At 38.1% G+C, this 19,460-nt stretch overlaps 1 protein-coding gene across 1 annotated transcript in view; it reads left to right on the top strand.

Annotated features, from left to right (window-relative positions):
• Positions 1 to 12,664: 12,664 nt before the first annotated feature.
• CPED1 (cadherin like and PC-esterase domain containing 1) overlaps positions 12,665 to 19,460 on the top strand; it is a 156,702-nt gene continuing 149,906 nt past the window's right edge. Inside the window, exon 1 of the mRNA XM_013956493.2 lies at positions 12,665 to 13,143. Within this exon, the coding sequence (XP_013811947.2) occupies positions 12,892 to 13,143 (252 nt within the window). The 5' untranslated portion in view covers positions 12,665 to 12,891. The remainder of the gene's footprint in view (positions 13,144 to 19,460) is intronic.

The following is a 19,460-nucleotide window of genomic DNA, read 5'->3' on the forward strand; positions in this document are numbered from 1 at the left end:
AAGATCTATTAAAGAGGGTAAATAGTGACATAAGAAAAGTGATTTTGGAGTTATGCTAGATAATTCTGTGGAAACATCAGCTCATTGCTCAGCAACAGACAAGACAAGATGCTAAGAATGACTTAGGAAATAAAGAATAAAACAGAAAAGTTTTGCACTGTGTAAGTTGATGATGCACTTAGGTTTTAACATGATGTGAAAGTCATGAAGGACACATCACTAGAATTAAGAGAGTATGTAACCAGGAACTATCCCTGTATGCCTATGATGTTCTTACAGTCTTTCAGCATACATTAATGAATATTGTTGGATACAAGACACTACGTGAGCCTTTGGTATTATGCAGTATGGCTGTTTTTAGTTTTGGCTTACCCCAAACCCAATAGCTCAAGTGTTTAGGTGAATTTGTAGGATTAGGAGGTATTTGTAGCACCACAAACAGTGAACCAACGTGCTAGGCACTGTATGAGAAGAAAAAGTGGTCTACACTATATAAATGCATTGTCTGTTCATATCGCTAAGAAGCAGCATTTTTGCTTCAGCTGTAGGTTTTATTTATTCTAGGACTGAAATGAAAGAGGAAATGTATCTTTTGCTCCCAGCTTTGTGCAGTGAGAATCCTGCTAGGTTGTCTCTCTGAATAGCATAGAATAATTTGCATTCTTGTCTTCTTTATTGAACTTTGTAAAATGTTGTTCAGCTGCACACAGTAAAGATAAGAAATTTGAGGTTTATTTTCCCTTTTCTGTTCCTCCTCACTTAGGAGGTACTTTCCACTGTGAATTGGCTTTTCTTGGCTGTTTTTTTAATCTCCCACCTCAACCTGCTGGAATGACCAGACCGTGAGCTTTTTTTTTTCCAATACATGTGGCAAATGGCAGAAGTAGGACCCAAGTGGCCTTAAACTTGACAAGCAGAGAGTTCGGACAGTTTTGCAGTTACACTGACAACCTCTCAGAAGCAGAAATGCAAGAGGGACAAAGGTGTGTCTTTTTACAGACTTGTAGTGGTATACTTGAATAACTTTAGTTATGGCACCCTATATTGACTCTGTCTCTGCAATTTTGTGACTTCAGGATTGCCTAAAATGCTTTGAGAATAATGTAATTAAAATAAAAATATGTGAATCTTTAGTATGTCTATACTGAATTCCAATGATATTCCTCTAGCACTTTCAAACCCACACCTTGTTTATACTCTGGTGTAATGTTCTATAAAGATAAGCTGCAGCTTTTTGCTCTAGATACATCTCATATTTAGGAGCTGTTTGAAGGTATAAAAGTTGTCAGCAAGTTGCATGATTACTTACAGATTTATGTTCGCATACATCACATCTTATGTTTCAGAATAACCCATATTTTTCCTACATCATTTCATGCTTAATTTAAACTCTTTATTATAAATGTGATTTCAACCATTTGTTAACTATATTTCTTCAGTTTATTGAAAAAAATCTTTTCCTTAAGGTATTGAAAAAATTTGGCATATTAAAACTAGTTTTGAGAAATATTTGCCTCCTTTTTGTACAAGAAATTTACCTAATATATTACAACAGAAAATGAGAACAACGTTAGGATCCACAGCTATTTTAATAATTTTTAAGCCCTAATACTAATTTATGCCTCATACTATGAAAACTGAGTGTTGTGACTGTTCTGTTCTTTTTTAAAAACTATTCATTAATGTCATATACATTGAATAAAATGTGTATGCCCACATTTATGATAATGGCTACTGCCAATTAAGAATATTTTTATTGACTTTTGAGAGTACAATGATGGGATTCTTAAACTAAATGCAGCAAATTCAGTTGTTCAGCTAAAATGTAGTATATTTTTCCTGAAAATAACATAATTGGAGGGAATCCTAGGTATAATTTTGTTGCTGAAATAATTAGGTTGACAGTTAATTTGAGTTTCCTGATTAGAGTGTAACAGAAGAATAATGAATAGTGTATTTGCACACATGAGAATGACTGAAACAGAAATAGGGGAGCAATATAAAACTAATTTTATTCAAACTAAGTTTTACCATTTCCTTTCAGTAAAAGAGGTGTGGGATAGACATTTGGAAAAACTTTGCAAGTGTGAGTGTAGTTAAATGGAAAATGTCAGTCAGGGAAATCCTAGAGAACTCTGGAAACTTTTCTTGTCAGAACTACAGGAATAATTTTTCCTGTCTTGAGATAAGGTGATGATCTTTTACAGCTGTTTTCTATTATTCTGGTGAGGCTAGAATTACATCGTTGCTGTATGTGTAAAGATAAGTGCTCATCTTATTTAAAAATTATTTTAATCACATGTTTAATTGTTTGGTGGAAAAGGTGACAAGTTGGAGTATTTCTGCTGTGATGAATTTATCTGGATATGGTATTCTTGACTTAAATTATTTAAAAATGTGTTTCATTTCTCTGCTGTGTTACTTTGGGGCTAAATTAATCTATGACTTTTAAAGAAAGCACATTCTAGATGGATTTCTTAGTCAATAGTTGAATGAACTGTCAATGAAAACAAGTTCCTTAGTTAGTCAGGTCTAGAAAATGAAATTTTTTTTACAGCCTGCAGTGTTGGCCAACCCTTCATTTTAATTTAGGAAAGTATTACATACATTTCTCAGGGATCTTCCTGATTGACTGATTCCAATTCCTTCCTGGTTCTAAGACACTTGGAATGAAGGGACATGAGGATGAAACAGAAGCTATGAGTAACGAGTAATTTTAAAATGACTTAAAAAAAAATTTTTTTAAATTATGTTGAGCCTCTCTTTCTTCATGTGATAATCATTATAATCCACAGTAGAAATTTTCTTGGAATCTGACTTAGGGCACGTTTTTGCTGAATTCAGAAGTAATGATTACCTTTGAGAGAGTCACTCATATCAGTGCACTTTAGCTCCACCTCTTCTATAACACTCTTGTTTGTTTTCCTAAGACATTAATGCAATGTAAAATATGCACTGGGAAACCATCTCAGCAAAGTTTTAGCCCACGACAGGAAGACTAAAGATGTTTCTCAAAAAAAGAAAAAAAAAGATAGAAAAAATCCAACTTTAAGGTGTTTCTGTGAGTATCTCCATTAGTGTTCAAGATTTAGCAACTCTAAAGTACTTTTCATCATGAAAGTGCTTTCCAAATATTCATTTACTGCTATTTACTTTAAGATTTCTGTTAAGAGGGTGAAAGGAATGTATTGGAAATGTCTTTTTACAGAGGCTGAAAAGCATTTTAATGGAAAGGATTCCAAATTTTCCATATTCATATTCTTTAAATCTTAAGCAGTAATATACACTTTCATGAAGGACGGAATCATCTAAATGTATTGTTCATAATTACATCAGCACATTATAAAACTGTGACCCAACTTCATATCTGGCTTATGAGAGCATGATTTTAAATTATCCCAAAATATTCTCTATAAGTTTCTTTCAAAAGTCTGTGTTAAAACAAGCAAATTATCAATCTTGTATACATTTATTAATTTTCTGTGTTGACACTACCTGGTTTTAATTTATTTTCCAAAACAAATAGTCCCAATATGCTTTATTTTTAAAAGCACATCAAATCATACTGTGGCTGAAATAATAATGATTAATTTAGAAATATAAGAGCTTAGTCAGCTACTTCATAATGTATTTTAAGGGTATTCTGATTTGGTTATATTTTAATTTTTTTGCAAAACCAAATCCTAAGAACATCTATGTCTGCCTTTAGTTACAGAATAATTTTTTTAGTAGCCTACATATGAGGTCCAGAGGTGTCTCTATAATTCAAAAATATAACAAACAACCCCCAAAAGAAACAACCCCCAACAGCTTAGTAACCAGACAATGAAAAAAATGTTTCTGTTCACTTTTCAGTCTCTTTCGGACATATCAAATTAAGTACTAAGTGAAGAAAAAGGGAATGAGGCATTTTAGATCTAGCAATCCCGAGAAATATCTTCCTTAAACCTTGCTTTTTCAACAGATCCTTGTCTGGACTGCTAGTTTTCCACATGACCTATTTAATCAAAATGGTTAAGATCACCCACTGACAATATGATGGTCAACTTCCTCACAGCCTTATCATGGCAGTTCAGCATGACAACCCTCCCTTAGTTTCAGCTTTCAGCCCACTTCCTCCCAGCCCATTGCAGTAGCAGTCAGGCGTGTTTTGAGCAAGCTGTGCAGTTCAACAGACTAGAGTTGAGAGGCAGTGTAGTGACTCTGTATGGGGCTCGGCACAAAGAACTGTCATCCTAATGCCGGCTGTGTTGGAGACTTTCTGTGCAGCCTTCTTCACTACATTTATCCAGGCGGCCTTGCTTTCATTTGCTGTAGATGGTTAAACTTAATTTTCAGCTTTACTTGCAGAAATATTATCATGTGGACTAGTCTGTCAAAAGTCTGTTAAAAGTCAGTACTTAATAAATGTAACATACTTAAGGGTATTCCACTGCTTTCCTTTCTCAAATAACTTCTATGTTACAGTGATTGCTGTTATCTTGTTCTGCTGTAATCATCCTACAGCAGCCGGACTCGTGAAAGAAACTGCATAGTTATAATCCAATTAATCAAAAGTACACCATTATCTTTCTCTGCTTGCCCATAAGAACAACAAAATAGCATGTCTTGTATCGCCACATACTCTGTTTCCTTGTACAATAATTTCTCACATACATGCGCAATATGTGATGATGTGCCCAAGGTGAAAAATTTCAACCTGGCTATTATATGCTGGTTTATTGTATGTTCTGACTGTCCCACGATAATGCAACAAACTCTGGGATATTTTGTTAAACATTCTCATTAGAAAAATAATGGCTAGTCTTGATGGGGCTGAGCAGATGTATGGGCATCTTGGGAGGCACAGGTAAATGTGCCTCTGTGATGTGGTTATCTTAGAACACTTCTTTGCTAACAGAAGAGTTCTGTTAACCTAATACCCATCAGAACAAGGAAGCCTTTTGATAGCAAAAGTTTAAGTTCTTGTTCCCTTGTGCCTAGAATACCCAAATGTGCCCACCCATGAGCTCATCTACTGAAGTCAGTGGATGTGTTTAAGTTGAGCACTTGCAGGAATGCTAACCAAAATTTAATGATCAAAATGTCTTCCTGAAAATGACAGGCACCTGGAAATCTTGGTCCAAAATTTTAGAGCTTGTTTGCCAGTTGTGGCATGCACCCCATCTGCAACAATGCACAGTAAATCATCTAGAGGACAATGCAGAGACAGCTATGAGTACCTGAAAGCACCTGTACCTGTACATCAAATCCTGTAATCTTTATTTTATATGCATATAATAGAGGTGACACTGCACAATATTTTCTTGTTTGTAAGAACATTTGTTTCCCTGCTGCCAAAGAACATCGGAGGACTGCTGAACATAGGAGACACTGTGATACTCATTCAAAAGCCTGTGAGTTGTATTTGTAAAGCTATCACTCTGCTAAAGATAGAAGTGATGGGACAGGAGAAAATATGATTGAAAGAATTTAGGGGATGAGTTGGGAGAGGAGTGGTTATGGAACAAGGAGTCTAATCTGGTCTTTCTCTCTCAACTTCTAAAAATTGGTTTCTTTGAAACAAAGCTTGCTTCTGAACTTGAGGGCAACTGTATAAAAAGCTGATGCCTGGGGATGACTATCATGAATTTTCCAGTTGTTTTGGCTTTTCTCATTTTCTGGACTGCTTTTGGTCTACTTGCACTGTAGAACAGAATGAAAAAAAGAGTGAACGCTCTAGTAATCTTGACTACCTATATGGTAAGGCCAAGCTAAAGTGAAGAAAGGACATGGCAATGAAATAGTTTAGTTTTCACAAAAGAAAAGGAAAGACCTTTTGACAGGACCCAGAGGATTATGACATTTCAATTCTGTATTTGGGTTTTACTGGAACAGAAGCTAGAACAGTTAATGTTTGTTTTAAAAAAACAGAGAAAATGCAGAATGTGAGACATTAGAAACAAAAGGGTTTGTAAATGCTTCTTTTCCCTTCTAAATGCTCTTACAGACTGGTCCTTCCCTTCAGATTTGTTGCTCTCACTCCAGCAACTCAGTGACTATCTGGCTTACAGCAGTTCCACACATTCCCACTGTTTAGGAAGCTATTTAGGAAATGTTCTTTTGTCATCTTGGAGGCCTGGCTGAGTGGTTGCTCCTCTTCACAGTAGTCCCCTAACAGGAACGCTCACCACTTGCTGTCCCTCTCTTCCCCGTCTCATTCTGGGTTCTGGAAGCTTTTCTGAAGTGGTGCTGTGGGTGGAGGGAAAGTGCCTGGAGGGAGGAGGACATCCCAGTACATGAAACAATTGGTGAGCCATACAGATACCCTCCATTGCAAACGTTTGAGCAGGCACTGAGTGACTAGGACTAAGTTGATGATAGTATTATTCAGTTTCTTCCTACTGGTCATTTCCATACACTTTTGCTTGAATATGAGCAGCAAGAAAGAACTGTAAGAAGATACTGCTATAGAGCACATAAAGCACATTTAGAGCCTTTCAGCAGGTAAAAGACAGTGAACAGCTCTGCTTGCAGCAAGACTGCATGAGAAGGTAGGAAAGTATTTGTGAAAATATTTTCCATATAGCAAGCCCAGAGAATGTAACTGGGGAAAGAAAAGCTAATAAGAAGGAGCTGGATCACCTAAAACTAGAGACAATTCACTGTGTTAAAAAGAAGAGAATGATTTTGAGAGAAGACAGAGCTGACATTAGAAAAAGTTTGTAGGAAGAAACAGAAGAAGGCCTGAGAGTGGAAGTTCAAACATTCTCCCCTGAGGTGTGAAGAAGAGGGGGATGAGCAAGATGCTAGAGTACAGATGTGGTACATGAAAAAATAAAACATTTATTTTAAAAAAAGTAACAGAAATGATGTCAGAGGTAATGAGATACTTCACTTTATTCCTGTTCTGCATACCTGGAGATAAATATAGATAAATAAATTCTTACAGCCTGTCTGGGTATTTCTTGATTATCACTGATTGTTATTCACTGATATTCAGTAGTAAACAATGAGTTTGAACAACCAAACTGGCTACAAAATCCATAAATCTCTGTGTAAAATGAATAGTTGCTGGAAAGAGATTATATAGAAAGTCAGTGAATAGCTGTAGAAAGGAAGGACCAAAAAATTAACTGATCTATTTCTTCCTCCTGATGTATAAGTTTGCCCTTCATAAGACTTTGGTCTTCAGCCACTTTTCCTAATCCTCGTGTCAAGCAAACAACTATTAAAAAAAATGGTATTTGTGTTTCATTGTCATCATTCCGCCAAAAGATAGTGGTAAAGGACATGATTGGGATACAAAGGTATTCCTCTGAACAAGTAACGCAGTAGGCTCAGACTTAAAACTTTAGAGAAGCTGGGGTGGGTTCAACACAATCTGATTCAGATCTGGTGATCTGAATATCAAACTTGCTGCTGGCTAAAATGTGAAGTCCTGTTTCACCCCCCTGGTTTTCCATGCTTTCTCACTCATGTTCTCCTGCTGTTTAGCTTGTACCAGCACTGGTGCCCACCGGACTTCTGCAAGAGCTGATTCAACTCACTAACCTGGCAGAAAACCAACCCAGCTGCACTGGTTTTTTTTCTCAGGGAAGGATCTAAGAAGCATCACCACAAGGGAAGAGGAGAGGGAGTACCAAGGAAACGAAAGAGGAGGAGCAGAGGTAAGGAAGAGAGACTAAAGGACAAGCAGACCTTCTCCTTTCAGTGGCAAGCAATTACTAGACTGGCTGATTTGCCCATGGAACTGAAGGTCTAAGAGCATCTTTCTTGGGGCAGATCATCTAACAATGTCACAACTCTTAATGAACTGATAAAAATTTGCAGAGTAAAGATCTAAAATGGAGTGTACATCCTTTGGTCAGATAAATCAACACACCTGCTTGTGTAGTCGAGATTATGAGCTTCCACTTACATAGAAACAAAAGATTAAATAAATCAAACAATAATAAAAAGCAAAACAAAAAGGGGAGTCTCCCCTAGAACTCCTCTTCCATTAACATCAACTATTTCGCTTCCCAAGGATTTGCAGAGTCTTCTCTGCTAGCCTACCTTCATTGTGAGCCAAGAACACATAGTGGAGCCAAAGTGGGATTAAGACATGAATCCTTTTTCTCTGGAGTGTTTTTAAAACAAAATTGCAAAGTCATTAAGGCCTACAGGACTCTATGCATGGGAAAGGGGGATAAAGTCTGGGTTTTTCCATCCTGGGATTAATTTAAATTTCAGTAGTTGTATTGAATCTTCCAATGTGCAGAAGGGTAATGAAATGTGTTACTCCTATTTTCTTCACTCTGTTACTCTGTGCTAGTCTTCCCCATTCACTGCTCATAATGGGACCACACACAGGATTAAAGACACATGCAAATTTAATTGTAATCTGGATTGAATTCAGGGTGAAATGAAAAATCAGAGAGGGTGTGGCTTGACAGGCTTTCTCCATCACAGTTTACTAGATGTTTTACTTGAATATTTACAGTGCTATTAATGCCTATTGTTCATAGACTGTGTATCATGTATTTGAAGTCAGTGGGAATTTATGGCCCTTGGCATAGTTTTTGGCAAGCTGGAAAATAAAAAAGAAAGAGTTGACCACAGACAATGAAAATTGCATATAGGTCTGTACTATCAACATGATAAACATGATTGCAAGGACTTGATGACCAGTTCATTTAGAAATGATCTGTTTGAGCTTATTTTGCATGTGAGCCCGTTTATCACTGAAATGGTTGTTAGGATTCTACACTTTGAAATTTGAATCTTGCTCTAGAAAAGAACAATTCTCAATAGGTTTTTAGACATATTTTCTCCTTGGCAGCCTCTGTATAGTGAAATTATTGATGCAAAATGGTTCTTATTATACCAAGTCCTGATCTTACATGCACTTATGCATAGACTTAACTTTATTCAGAGTTGCAGAATGATTCATGTTAGATCTCCGAGTGAAGTTAAGCTTGCACATAATGGATATATTCAGCTAGCCATAAATTCCTGCTAACTTTCTGTGCCTAGTATTTTCCTTTTGTTTAGCTCCTGGCAATTATCTGTCCAGGTCACTACTTAGGCCATCCAAATCACTCTTTAGTGGTCTCTAGCTTTCACACTGACCAAACACAGAGACTTGTGTAAAACAGAAACTGTGAGAATATAAGCTGAGTTGCTTAAAACCCCAGTGATGGTGAATGATGCACATTACATGCCTGCGTGGCATATTGGCTAAATCCTTTCAAATCCCAGTCTCTTGCAATTTTTAGCAAGTCTCGTGATTTTCCTGTCCTTTTGTCAGTGTCACAGTATCTTTGAACCTTTACAGTCTATTCCAGATGATGCAGATGTAGCTGGGATTCTGGCTGCAGGCATCAGAGATCACTCGTTGACAGTCATGGCTGGTTGTTTTTGATAGAAGTGATTCCTGCAGGACCTGAGCTCCCTCGCTCTATGCAGAGCAGGACAGGAGCTAGCTGCTGTAGGCAGCATCCAGGCATGAAATCCTGAGTTAGCAGAAGCAGAAGGAACAGGGCGAGGTAAGCAGGCCAGAGAGCCCTGAATCCGTGCAGTGGGAGCAGTCACAGGAGGGAAGAAGTCCAGGAATCCCAAACAGAAAATCAATCTCAAATTTGTTCCATATATCAGAGCAGAGTTGTAGCTTTCTGCTAAGAATTTTGGAATATGTACATATACCTGTGAGTTTACATAGAAAATAGCCACCAGCTATTTCCAGGTACTTGTCTTCTAAAGTTTTTTGAATATTATGTACTGAAGTACTTTCTCATGAGTATGGGACTGAGGAGGCCTGACTCTATCCACTCATATCCTTTTCCTAACTGAGTAGTTAACGTCAGGTGAATTAGTCCTCATTTGAAATAGCCTTACCTTAATTTCTGGAGTGTCAGAATGTGACCAAGTAAGCTAGTAGACATTTAAACCCAGAGATATGTTGAAACCTGGTTAAAAAGATGACAGGAGTCATGTTCATTGCACTCTAGCTGTGATTGAGAAACCTATTTACAACTTAAGAAATGTGCGTTACATGCTATTGTCAGGAAAATGAACCACAAAACATAAAGGCAGAAAAAGCTAGCTCACTCCTTGAAACATCTGGGAAAAGTAGACAAACAGAAGGCTGACCCCCCAGGAGTATCCAGGAGGTAGAGTGATCAGTTTGACTTCTGCTGATCTCCCTTCCCTCTTTAGTTTTGGAGTATCACCCTTGGGGCAGTAAGTGAGTAAAAGCCATCATCTTGTCATGAAAACTCTGGGCCTGTGAGGGAACTTGGGGCTGCAGGCAGGATGAAGTGGCTCTGACACATATGGGGAAAATGTAAAGTTAAAGCTCCCACTTACGAACTGGAGGGGAAAATGATGTAGAGCAGGAGGGAGTGCATAGTTACTTGCTGGGCTGAAGGTAACTAAGGGAGTGGGGTGGAGGAGATACAGAATTACTTTGCTCTAATGTGGGGCTTTAGGAAGGGCCTATGATCTCCACATCATGAGGCAACCCTTAATCCAAATCTTTATAAAGTGGTTTGATCAAGTCCTCCAGCAACAGCATTGAAAACTCTGACTAAAATCCCCTCACTAAAAATTTGGGAGAAGTTGACAACCCTGCAAATGCCAGTGGTTATGGGCCCAGAAATCAAAGCATGACAAAAATCACAGGACAATCTCTTAAAACAATAAAACAGCTCTCCTGTGCTCTTCTCCTCTGCTGATGGGGTGACTGTGACTCCCAGGCTGGCTGCTGTGTCTCTGCACTGCTCCTTTGATGTATCAGCCCTCTGGGTACCACTCTTCATTGTATGGCATAATCTACCCTGAAGTCAACTGCAGGAAACCCATGGTTTTCCATGGTCCGCTAGCCAGATTTGGTGGCTTGCCAACTGCTTTGCAGCACAGGCTGGCTGGAGCAGGGCCTGAGGATGTGAGCTGGTACTGGGAAGGAGCTGCTGCATGAGCAGCATGTCTCTGGAGACACAGATGGCAGTTTCTGTGTGGATGGAAAGCATCCATCACTGGAAGGCAGAGGCAAGTTTTGTACTCCCTTCCTGCTCAGGATGGCCTAAGAGTCAAATTCAGACAACTCCAGACAGAGAGGAGTGATTTAGACATCAGCAGCAGAGATAGAACTAAAATGCAGTGTAATGTGACAACTGAAGTTCTGCCTGAGTTGTTGGATCACTTATACTGCCTTTTGCTATATGTACAAATTGATGGCTTTAGCTCAGAAAAAAAAAAAGAATTTGAAAGATGAATAAACACCAACACATCAAACAAATATATGCTGTTGTCCTCACTGCTATATATAGGCATCTAACTTGCTAGTGCTGCTGCCACTGTCATATTGTGTAGATTTGCCCAGGGTTATCATAACTGACCAACACTTTTTTCTCACATATAAGGCAGTGCTGGAAGAACTCTTTCTTTTCAAAAATAGCTAAGAATATAAGATAAAATTGATGAATTGAATACAGATATTTTTAGCAAGAGGAACTGTATTATATGAGAAGTTTAGGTCTATAAAGATAACACTGAGTCTCTCAACTGTTCCCATCTGTCTCGCCCCTGTCCTGTGTCAGCAGGGGGAAGTAGTAACTAAGATCTTCTGTGACTTAGAAACCAAGTGCTTTCATTGGAGTATTTGTGTTTGCCTTCCTTTCTTTCTCTCTTTAACATTAGTAAGAAGTTTTATTTATACACTGCTATGAAATATTATATATACTATGGAAAAGTACTGACAACTGCTTTGTCAGAGATACTTACATCCAAGTAAACCTGCTTCCTTTTACAACATTTTTGTTAATTTGGATTAAAATATTGCAGGTAGTGCTCAGATTTCTACTGTCTGCAGGATATTATTATTGTTTCAATTAGATTCATTACTGTAACAGCAGATTTCTAAAAACTGCAGTAATGGTGGCTTCGAGGCATGCAGTGTGCACAAGGACACCTCTTGTTCCTGATCCGGACCTAAAGTTGTGTCTCCAAATGCCGTGCCTGCTCAGAGCAGAGCTAACTTAGCCCCACCCTCTGAGCAGCCCAGCCTATATTTATATGAAATCTGTGGTCCAACTGGCTTCAGATGGTGTGTGTATGTGCGTGTGCCTGCTTTCTGAGTGTGTGAGACGAGCTGGGATCATGAGCCAGGGTTGTTCCAAGTGGTTTTAATCAGCAGCCCATTAGAGGAGAATGGAAAACTTCTAACAGGATAAGAACTGAGTAAGTAAACATAACTTTGAACTTGCAATCCGGACAAAACAAATGCAAAGGGAAATCTTCATAGTCTGTCAGTTTTCAGATAAATGATCATTTAAAGAGAGAGAGCTGTGCATGCTGACAGGAAAGAGGCAATTTAAAAGGACTGGAATGAAAGAAACTGTAAAAACAAAGTGGGAATTGAGAATGCAAGAAAGAAAAAACAGCAAACGATTGTTCACAAAGTTGGTACATTCTCTTGCTCTTTTCAGCTGTGGACAGGACATGTTAAGCTTTAACTTCTTGCTTTCTTGGATACTATTGTCTGGCTAAACAATTCCTTCTGCAAAGTTGAGGGTGAAGATTTCTGCTCCTCACCTGTTTGCCTGCAGGTCTGTTCTACAAAGAAAGTGGCATAGAAGAGTCCAGTATGGCTTTTTACAACCCGCCGTGACACTGTGCTGTTTACTGCCATTCACTTGTTTTTTCACAGGTTGTTCCTGTATCCCTCATGGGAGGGTTCTTTACAGACTTCTGCTCCGTTGGAAGCTGTGACTTCTAGCCAGGCACCATGAAATAATTCAGAAGTAGAAATGGGGAAACCTAACTAGTTTTGGAAAATACATGCCTTTGCCTTTTTTATCCTGCAAAAAGTGGCTGCTTTGACTGCATCTGCAATGTGGCAAAGGATGAAGTGAGGACGGCGGTGAAGCCATGGTTTGTTGGCAAGTCCCCAGGTGCCGCAGACTCTGTCGCCCTCGGCCCTTCCTTCTGGCTTTAGTGGTGGCCATCTGTCTCTTTTGCCAGACCCTGACTCCTCTCATGACCAGCAGCTTCCTTTCAGCAGTTGTTAATGGGATTTCACCAAACAAACAGACTAAAACACAGCAAGGAAGATATAAGGAGGTCTCCAGAAGCAACACTCACTGCTTCCTCCCTGTCAGTAATTCGCAGACAGTGAAAAAGGTAAGTCAGCTGGAGCAGAGTGCTGAGCAATTAGCATGGCTGGGGATAGCGAGTCTGGCAGGATCATATAAGTCCAACTAAAATTAACCTAAGCTCTAAGATCTGAGATCTGTATACAAACAAATGAGTGATCTAATGACAATGGCATATGTGCAAGCACATCTCCATTACTAGCTCCTCAGCATGGTATTATTAACAAATGAATCCTAAAAGCTTTGACTTAAACATTGCATTACTGTGTGACTCCAGGGAGCTTTCAGTTTGCTGCACAGACCGTATTTTATTTTGGCTTTAGGAATCGGGTCAGAGACATTATAGTACAGACCCGTAAATCAAGAGCCAGTGGGGTTTCATGAAAGTGACTGAGGCTGTTAATTAGCACTGAGACTGCAGTTGTTTTAAAGTTATCTGTTGGTCAGTTTTGAACTTTACTGGGATTCTCCTGAAAAGCTGAAATTAACTGCATTTGGGGGGAGAAAAAAAGCTTTTCACATTTTCAAATCACACTGTTTGCTTTGAAATTCCTTGGCCCACAAATTTTACTTTGTCCTTAGGTTACCTGAGCTCATGTTTATTTCGTATAGGGTTCCTAAAATGGGTGTTAAAACCTAACAGATACATACACTGTTGTTTTAGCTGGAAAATGTGGTTTGTTAAATGTTCCAGACTGAGGTAGTTATTTTTACTCTGGAATCTGTGCTCAGTACCAGCACAAATGCTTCAGGTTTTCTTCAATCCCGAAGAGCGTTGCTAATAGTGCAACAGAGATCTTATTGTAAAATTATCATTACGCTGGTATTTGATGTACAGCTGTATCAGGACTATAAACATTAATCTGTGACATCACTCATCATGTACAGCATTCACATAAAGCAGTTCAGATTTCTAAAAATAATAATTTAGAAGGCTTCTTGCTTGATTAGACAGGGCTCACAGTCTGAAAGGTCAGCAATATTGATTTTGGGAGGGCAGTTGTAAAGTGCATCTTTTGCAAAAATTAAAAACAGATATGCAAAATGACTTTGGTCTGAACTCTTTAACCTTAAGTCTTAAAAAATGGATTTTTTTTTGTTGTGAAGGTCAGAGAGATTTTTCTTATGACTTCCAGAAATCTACTCCATATTGCATTTGTCATAATTTTATATTTTAATGACCCTTTAGTATACTAGGTGTTCAGATTTGGGTTTGTTCAACTATATAACATGAAGAATTACAAATTAAAGGGAAATAAGCACATCTGACAGTGTGAGTTTCATTGTTTTATGACTTATGACACAGTCCATTCCTTTTTCCTCATTGCTGTTGTAACGTCAAAGAACATTTCATATTCTACATTTAGCTGCTTAAACTGTGTAAATTGGTGGAATAATGGTAAAGTTTGGCTAGCGTGTTGTTTGGCTGAAAATATCTGTAATTTCTACTTTCCCAATTTGTCTGAGAAGAATGCAGATTGACATTAAACTTGGTGCGCTGGCTGTTTGAAATGAACGGGAAGCTTAGGTTCTTACAATATGCTGCACTTGCTGCCTTCCAGCATGGATGGATGGATGTGACTATACACTTACTGAACCTATAGTACAAATTTAAATGCATATGTTAAGCCTGATAGGTATGTTATCCAATCCTGCGCTACTCTAACACATTCCTGTTCAAGTTCTGAAGACCACCCATAGCTGGCTCACTATTTGTCTTTGAAAGTTTCCTCTAGAGCTTATGAACAAAATGTCTTGCACATGTTGGGATGTTGCTCCAAGTTGCTCTCTCAGTTTCCAGAGAATACTCTGTTGGTTGTATGGGCCAAATAATAATCTCAGGGAATAGAAATGACAAACATCTCCAAAAAGCTCTACCATTTGCTTTGAGAGTCTGTTCTTGAACTGCATATGTTTTTTCACCCACTGCTTATTCAGTGGGTGAATTCAGCTGAATTGTTATCTTGTTTATTTTATTGGGTGCTCCGTAACATCTAAGACAGATGTCATAGTTGAAACTTTACACTCTTTTATTTTACAATCACATGCCCACCCACACTAGCCAGTTTGAAAACCAGTTTTCATTAAAGCTGCTGGTTTAAATCTTCATGCGTAAATCTGGACAAATACTGTAAAATATAGTTCAAATGTTCATATTTTTAACAAACTAGCCACATGTATTCTTACTCTGTAAATAGTCAAGCAAGCAAATTTATTAAAAAGAATCTGATGTGCAGTTAAATAATGACTTAAAGCAAACACTGCAATGTGTTTCACAAAATCAAAGTTCATGAATAAGGTTTAAGGAAAAAAAGACTTTGCTGGAAGTATCATTCTTTAGATATCTGGTGCTTCTGGGATTTGAGTCATATGGTGCCTTTTGTAAGGCTGTAGAAATCTCTTCTGAGTGGGTAGGAGCAGGCTTGATTCTTGCTTCCTTCATAGAAAACAATCAGTATTGTGTTGAGCCTGGTGTTAGAATTTGGTTATGATTGTTATCGCATGTGAAAAATCTCCTTCCAACATCTGATAATTTATGCATTCAGGGTATGCATAGCACAGATGATGCAAAAAAAAAAAAAGAAAAAAAAAGAGATAGTCTGTATTATGAGCCATTGGGGGAAGAGGAAAGGGAGATTTGAAGGAAAGTGCAGCTTTGCTACTTTATCTCTGAGTCTGAAATACATCTCATCATTATCTAGAACTTTCTCTTCCAAAAACATGGAAAGAGCATGGGGCTGGAAATTGCCAATTTGATCTGTAAATGTGTCTTTAACTACATGCAAAATGCCCTGGGATGGAGCCATTACTATCAGGCACATAGAGCAAGTTGGGGTTTTTTTTGGATTTTTGGATTTTAAATCACAAAATTGCTGATTTAATAGACAGCCTGAAAAACCTGACAGAGCTCATGGTACTTCCCTCTTGGGTATCACACACTCTTGGTTTTTAAAGCTGCTGGATACCTGATTCTTTAGACTCATTTTCACATGCAGAGGTCAACGTTTTCTAGTATAAAATTAAATGTTAATATCTGTAGCCTGGAAAGTAGAATTCTTATTTCAGAATTTCCAACTAGGTTTAGGAGTCCAGCTTCAGAAATCCACTTTTAACTCCTTGCCCAATAGTACTTACCAAATTTTTATGGTTTTTATTTTCAAAGAAACATTGAAACATAAGAGTTAAAAATGGGTACCTCCAGCTAGCTTTTATTTTTCTGTTTATCATCTGCCTGATTTTCAAAGTTGAGCATACAGTATGGCACCCTGAAGGCTAAAGTTTATAGGATGTTTTAGAAAATGTAATTGATGAATTTTCCTCAACACTTCCAAAATAAGGAAATGTTATCTATGTAGGATCAAGGTGGATGACCTCAATAGTACTGTAATGATGAACTTAAGATCTTTAATGACTCTATCCTCACAAAACTCCAGTGGGATGGAGAACCAATGTCTATACTACATGACCCTTTGTCATGTAGCTAACAAGCTAATGTGAAGTACATGTAGCAGAGCAAGGACCTCAGATCACCCATATCCCTTCATCTCCCATTCTGGACCGTTTTCCTTTTGTACTGCAGCCTTTGTATTGCATCCCCTCCTCCTCACCCCTTTTAAGAGACGAGGCAATAAAAGCCTGACAGGAAGACATCACATCCAGCTGCATCCAGTCTTCAGATTCTGCCAGACAGACTTTCCTCCTGTATGAAAAAATTTGTGAATATAAAGAGGAGAGTTGGTGCTGTAGCATCTAAACTGAAACAGGTATCAACAAAAAAAGCCTGTACAAGCCTTGGGTGTAGGCTTGCCTGGCACAGTACTGTGTCAGAAATACCTCTGGTACCCGAGAGATATAAAACCATTGCACTCCTCCTAAATAATTTAGCTCTGTTTCTCAGCCACTTTGGAGAAGAGCTAATTAGCTGGTAACTGCTGTGTTTCCACTCTGAATTAACTCAGCCAGAGACAGCTTGGGTACCTCTACACTGCACTGTATTTTGTCCAGTTAGATGTAATACCTTTGCAGTTGTAAGGATGCAGTGAGATAGTATTGCTTATGTGTTAGGCAGTGTTTTAGCATACTAGCTCTCTAACCATGACCAACATACAGGAGAGGAGAATTTTAAGGTTGGCCTTGAAGGAGATCATTTCATGGACACACACTTACAAGAGTCTCCCTTCACATCCCCTAGCCATCTAGGACCACCTGGGATAAAGAAAACAAGACATGCAGCTGATTATTTGAGAATTTAATAAGTGGGTGATGCTGCCATCCTATAGATGAAAGATAATAGGTAGGGTGACAATAAGCTGTCTTCACTTTCAAGGCCTTCAACCTGCTGCTTACGTTTGGTGTGATAGATATATCCCCAGGAAGACCTGTAATGAGCATATAAGGTGGCTGAACAGGAAGAATGAGAAACTTATCTTTATGACTGCATTCTGAACAAATAGGATAGGATGTCATTTACTGGGAATGGACAGTATGAAAGATGCAAAATAATGACAGCTTGGATGTGGCCATATCTCTGAGAGACTATGTAGAAAAAAAAAAGGAGAGACATGTTTCAGTCATAACCAAGATCTAGAGGAAGTTCCAGTTGAACATCTTGTAAAGGTTACAGGCCCAGGCAACTATACTTGAGAATCAATTACCAAAGAGTTAAGGAATTGTTAGCAGAACTTTGGACATCCAGGGTGGAATTATTCTCTCTTGAGAGGTCCACTCTACCTTATCAGAGGCAGACATCCGTACTTCACACTCAATGGAAATTACTGCCCTAGTGCAAAATTCGTCAAAACTTAATGCAGACATTTAAAACTAATCTGATGAGCTGCAGACTCTAAAGATGTATGTCTGGTTTTTTTCTGTTGCTTTTTTTGGATGTAATATACTTGCTGTAGTCAGAACAAGGCATGGGAAAAGAAGAGGCACTGGCTGACGTGAGATGTGGGAGGCAGAGTAGGGAACTATGCCTGTAAAGTAATAGTATCCTCAAGGTCTCAGAAGAGATTGTGCATGTAGGGGCTGGATTTGCATTGGTGGAAGAGAAAGGGAGATGGAATGAAAGTGGAAAGAAAAGAAGACAAAGCTAGTGGGAACTGTTGAAATGTAAATGTAAGAAAAAGGAGAAATGAAGCTGGAGGATAGAATGAGAAGGTATAATTTTTGCTATTATGCAGAAATGGAGTGTGGTGACAGTGCTGAATGGAAAAGATCACATTATCCATTATATGGTTTCATACATTTTTGAAGTAAATTTAATCTTAAAATGGACATTTATGTTATAAAATACACTACATGGATGAGAACTCTTTTCTATTCACAAAAGAACAAAGAAAGTGGAAAACCTAGCTACTAGGAAACCTGAGTTAATCAAATGCAACTGACAGTATGGTATGAACAACTGGTTTCATTGGAATGATAGATACTACATTCACAAGACAAGGGATGCACCCTGCAAAAGCAGGACATTTTCTTTTTTCTTTTCAATATAAAATGCAAAAGTTACTGAGGAAACAGCTATTTTTACTGCACAGATAGTTAGAGATATTTTGGTGATAAAGAGCAAAGCTATTGTGATACAACTCAGGAAAGAGGGGTGTGGTGGAGACTCTTTACAGGAAGGGAACTTTGAGAAGGATACATCAGCAACATGTAGAGGAAGGGAAATGCAGATCAAGTCTCACTCATTTACTTCATTGGAGTCCTTTCCTTGAAAGGTATTTTGATAAGATGGTAGGGTTTGGCTCATAGTCTGTTCCAAATACAAGGCAGTGGATTCCTACATGCAGTCATAAAGCAAAGGCATTTTGAAAAATAGTTCTCTACTTCCAGCTCAGTGTGCTGGTTGTGACTGTGCAAATAACTCTACTTTTGCTCTTGGACTTATGAAGTCATCAGAAATGAGCTATCAAAGTAGATGCCAATAATTTAGTTGCTTGTTCTGTATTTTTTCAGCAAACAATTGGAAGTAGAATAATATTCCAGCCATTTCATTCTGCAGCCCAATCCTTTCTGATTAGGAAATCTAGCAATATGTAAAGCCAACAAATTTAAACATCCTTAGAAAGTGAAACAGGAAATTAACTTCTCTGTTACTTCTCAGTACAGGAGATATATGCATTTCAAATACAACAGTAGTAAGAACAACTATTTCTATGAGCTTTTATGCAAACATTGAAAAGAATTTAAAAGTCACATTTGGAATTAATAAAGGTCTTTACAGTCCTGTAAATGAACCACTTGAGTTATTATAACCACATCCAAAGTTTTTTGTTATCATTCTTCTTATTAATGATAGTTAATTTTAGTGCAGTAGTGTCTGGGAGTCCCACTTATGGA

This window comes from Apteryx mantelli, chromosome 1 (genome assembly GCF_036417845.1).
Source record: "Apteryx mantelli isolate bAptMan1 chromosome 1, bAptMan1.hap1, whole genome shotgun sequence".
NCBI lineage: Eukaryota > Metazoa > Chordata > Aves > Apterygiformes > Apterygidae > Apteryx > Apteryx mantelli.